General features: G+C 40.7%; 1 protein-coding gene across 3 annotated transcripts; it reads right to left on the reverse strand.

The window, feature by feature from the left end:
* Window positions 1–1,922: 1,922 nt before the first annotated feature.
* On the reverse strand, window positions 1,923–2,716 carry Smp_083180.1 (hypothetical protein; the record flags this gene model as incomplete). Of its 3 annotated transcripts, none has more annotated exons than XM_018794404.1 (4): window positions 1,980–2,208; window positions 2,243–2,315; window positions 2,349–2,572; window positions 2,609–2,716. In XM_018794404.1, the coding sequence occupies 4 exons, from the start codon at window positions 2,677–2,679 to the stop codon at window positions 1,980–1,982; spliced, it is 597 nt and encodes a 198-aa protein (XP_018648820.1). The 3 variants fall into 3 exon arrangements, with proteins under 3 accessions (XP_018648819.1, XP_018648820.1, XP_018648821.1); XM_018794403.1 differs by having other exon boundaries at window positions 2,243–2,297; window positions 2,609–2,679; XM_018794405.1 differs by having other exon boundaries at window positions 1,923–2,208; window positions 2,349–2,716.
* Window positions 2,717–4,277: the final 1,561 nt, after the last annotated feature.

The raw sequence follows: 4,277 nt of genomic DNA on the forward strand, positions 1-4,277 counted from the left end.
AAAAGACGTGTATCGATAATGACAAGCGTTGAAAGGTGAACATTTCCAAGAGTTTGAAACCTGATCGGTTTACCTTCTGTCCCTTGGCTCCTACGACCGAACAAAAACGTAGTTCTTTAAACGTTTAATGAAGAGCTTATCTTCAACAAATACTGTGACTTTTTGAATTAGGTAATAAACGGTTTTCCTCATTACCCCAGTCATTCTATCTCGCATACCTATTTTGAATAATAAAGCTAGTTGACCTGCCTAATGATCAGTATAAGGCCCTACAGTAGTAAGGTTTAGACGTCTTATTTACTATTAAACATCATTTTGATATGATATTCATAACCTATTTGAAACAATTGACTTTATTAATGTGAGCCGTGCTTTTGTGCAGTATCTTTTACAATTAAAAGAGTTAAGCTGGCTAAATAATTAAAATAGGATTCTGTTAGCAAAAGTTATGACAGATAACCATCCAAAAGCACTGGGAAAAATACTGGCCACTCACACCGTCATATTTACCACTGACTTGATAGGATCAAACGTTCATCAGATATGAAGTCAAATATGTTTCTAGGTGTTTTGGCGAACTTGGTTATCATAGTTGAAAGCGTGAGTCAATTGAAGCTAGACCACCAGGGTATACCTGGAAGCACTGGACGGCCGTTTCGTCCTATTGTGGGACTTCTCAGCAGTGCGCATCCACCACCTCGCCTCGCGAATTACGCTATCCGAACAACACCGATCTAGTTTAATGCATACAGAAACCGAACTACTATTCTTACTACGGTACCTCAGAACATAAAAGCCGGCAAGGAAACCAGGAAATTGGAAACATGATAGATAAATCTGTAATAGCTACTCGTAAACATTTGCAGTAACGTACTATGAGGGCGGACAAAAACCGTCCTGTGGCATCTACAGGCCAGTGAAGAGTGAACACCTATACTAATTTAAGAAACATATATCCCAAACTCTTGAATGGACAAAAACTAGACTATGGTAAGCTAGCAGAATGTTTTGATTAAGAGCATTACAAAGTTTATTTATTTGTACACATAAATATTGGTACAAGGAAGCACCAGATACGTATGCGCCGCACAAATCTCATTTGATTTGTATGAGGGCTGTGATACTGCCCGGGTGTCCAAATTGAAGCAGGTGGTTTTCTTAGGGGGCCACACCCGGAGCCTTTGACCTAAAGGTCTAATCCACAAGGCAGTAGAGCATCGTGAGGTGATGCAGTCTTATGGTAGCCGGTGACCAACAATTGGTTCGTACGCCATTTGTTCCTTCAGGATACTGGAGTCCATGTGCACCATTGATTTGGAATGAGGGTTTTCCAACTCCCGTAGGTGAACCTCCCGTGTCCACCAACCCAGTTAGAACGCCGGACATTCGCTTTTCGTCCTCTCAATTTCGTAAACAACACCCCCGCCACGAGTAGGCAGTGAGTAGGACTTCCCTGACAGAGGCTATATACGCGTGGCCATGTGAGAGCATTTCGAGAGAGAGAGCGGACTCTCCCCGTCCTCGGCCGTACCAGGGCATTACAAAGAAAGCAATGAGTATTAATCATTAATGCAAATAAGAGCTTAGCTTGTTAGAGTGACGGAACTTTTGTGCTAATGAATAGTAACTTATGATTGTTATCACAAGACATAACCCACATAATATCGAACCAAAAGTAAAATTTAAATGCTGCAACAGAGAAAATATAGCAAATAAGATCAGATGTTGAAAATCGGAACATGACACTGTCCAGACACAAATCATGAACACTCATTTGATAGGAATGAAAATACCACATTGATATGTGTGATATCTCTATGATCACATACTTTGCGGTCTGACTTTTATTTTAAAACGAAGGAATCACAGAAATGAGTTAGTAACTAGATATTTATTTTTAAACTACGATTCAAAAGTCTTCATGAAGGAATATTTGCACAGAGTACTTTATTTAAATATCATACTTTAACAGGAAATATTTACAGCTTTGGAGCTCCCAGTGCCATAGGCATTTTCTCAATTACAACGCGATGTCCATGTATATACATTATAGGTACTCCAGTTATTTTTCTGATACGGCGTCTCAGGTCACGATCACAAGTAGCAACGATGTAACAACGGGATTTGCAGCGCTCAACTAAACAATCATCAGCATAAGTCCCTCTATGTTGGCAAGTCAACCTTTGAATTCTCTCATCACGAAGAATTCTAAATCAAGCTGAGATGCAAGTCAAACAATTACTTTAAAGCCACCCGATATCTCTCCGACATCTTCTCTATTTCTCCCATGACACAATCTGTAACATACAAAAAACCTGATCAGTAGAAATGAGTGTATAAACGCTTACATTTTGCTAGTAAACAGTCCATTGTTGACTTGAAAATATCTAGTCGGTTTTTGATGGAAAAGTTGACATAGTTGGTATCTAAAAGTATGTGGTAAGGCGGTCCTAGGGCTTCGTTATAAGAATCCTTAAGACACGGAAACACCTCTGGATTGTGTTTTACTGACATGTGATGTGAAGTATCTTGCTTGAAGGGTGTGACCTTTTTAAGCCGGTCTTTTTTCTTTCTAAAACCGATATTCTCAACCAAATTTGTGTATTACATTCGTGAATCCGTCAGAGATATCATTCGCTTCATTGCTGCAAACTTTCGAGTTTGCCTAGCCTTCCCCATGATGTAACGTAATACTTGGACATTCCGGGTGTGGAGTGGAAAGATAGGTCAGTTTCAGTCTGTCATTGAGATAAAGTGAGCAGTAACAAGTTAAGCAATTATGTTTTCATAAATTTTATAGACTGGTATTTCGAAGTTCTACTCAATAAATGATTTAGTTCATGAAAAAGTACATAGCTAGTGATCACTAGGCCAGTAGGTAGTTTGCAAGTCAGTATAATGTTGTCGAGACATGACACTGATTGAAGAAATGTAGTTAGATAATACTTTAAGGGATTTTATAGGTGAGAAAAGCTGAAAGTCACAAGTGCTGCAAATGCACGTACTCGTGCTAGCACCCAATATGTGTCCATTCAAAATGATATATATTAAAGCAATCTTCATTTTCACCACCCACTCACATTTCCCTCAAAGATATCACAGATATTCAGTGCTTGACAACACTTGTCTGTAACAATTATATAATCGTATGATCCCAAACTCAGTCAAACCATAAGTCAGAATTGAAGGACTTCGAAGGTATATTCGTGTGTCAATATGCCGAGAAGTATGTGGTCTGTGTTGACTGAATGTTGCGGTGGGGGGTAATTAACACGGCATATCCTACCACAATCTGCTGTGGGTGCGTAACCGAATGCCTTAAGCTAAGGTGTGTCTCATAAAATTAGTGACTTACCCCTGTTAACCCTCGAGGAGAAGCATAGACCGCCCACAAACATTCTCCATACAACTCCGTCCTGGGAAATCCTTTCCAGTTGTTTCTACTACTACTACTACTACTACTACTACTACTCATGTCTGCTTCCTATTCTCGGCTCGATGTGTTCTTTAGCCTTCCTCTTTTCCGTTTCTCGTCAAGATTCTAAGTTAGCGCTTGCTTCGTGATGCAGTTCGCTCATTTCCAAAATGTATGTCCTATCCACTTCCATCGTATTGAAGATTCTGACTTTGATATTGGTTAACAGTTGTTTTGAGTTCCATATGTTCATTAACTGTAGAAGTGCTGTCCTTGTTTTGCCAATCCTTGCCTTCGTATCTGCATCGGATCCTCCCCGTTCATCGATGATGCTGTCCAGATACGTGAATGATTCCACATCTTCCAGAGCTTCTCTATCAAGTGTGATTGTGTTGGTTGGTGTTCGCTGAGTTGTACTTGAGGCTTGTTGATGCGGAGGCTACTGATACACTGCTTGTTTTCATCTGCAATTGTTCGTGAGTATGGAATAGCAGGGCCACGTCATCTGCAGAGTCAAAGTCGTCTAATTGATTCTGAGATATCCATTGTATTCCGTGCCTCCCCTCAGGTGTCGAGGTCTTCATGATCCAGTCGACCACCAGAAGAATGAGGGGTGGAGAGAGTGAGCGCCCTTGTCTGATACTGACCTCCTTCCCGAAAGCATCTTCGAGCTCCCCCCATACATGACTTGCTGTGTAGTTTGTCAGAAGGATTCCAAGTGGTTGTGTTGGTCTTCTCAGGAGCACCATAGTGTCGAAAAAGGCTCCGCAAGCTTTTTCCATCTGCATTGTTCATTGCCTTCTCACAGTCAAGGACGTTGGTGTATAGTGACGAGTTCCATTCTATTGGCTGCTCAACGATG

The sequence above is a fragment of the Schistosoma mansoni genome, chromosome 1 (genome assembly GCF_000237925.1).
Source record: "Schistosoma mansoni strain Puerto Rico chromosome 1, complete genome".
In the NCBI taxonomy this organism is placed as follows: domain Eukaryota; kingdom Metazoa; phylum Platyhelminthes; class Trematoda; order Strigeidida; family Schistosomatidae; genus Schistosoma; species Schistosoma mansoni.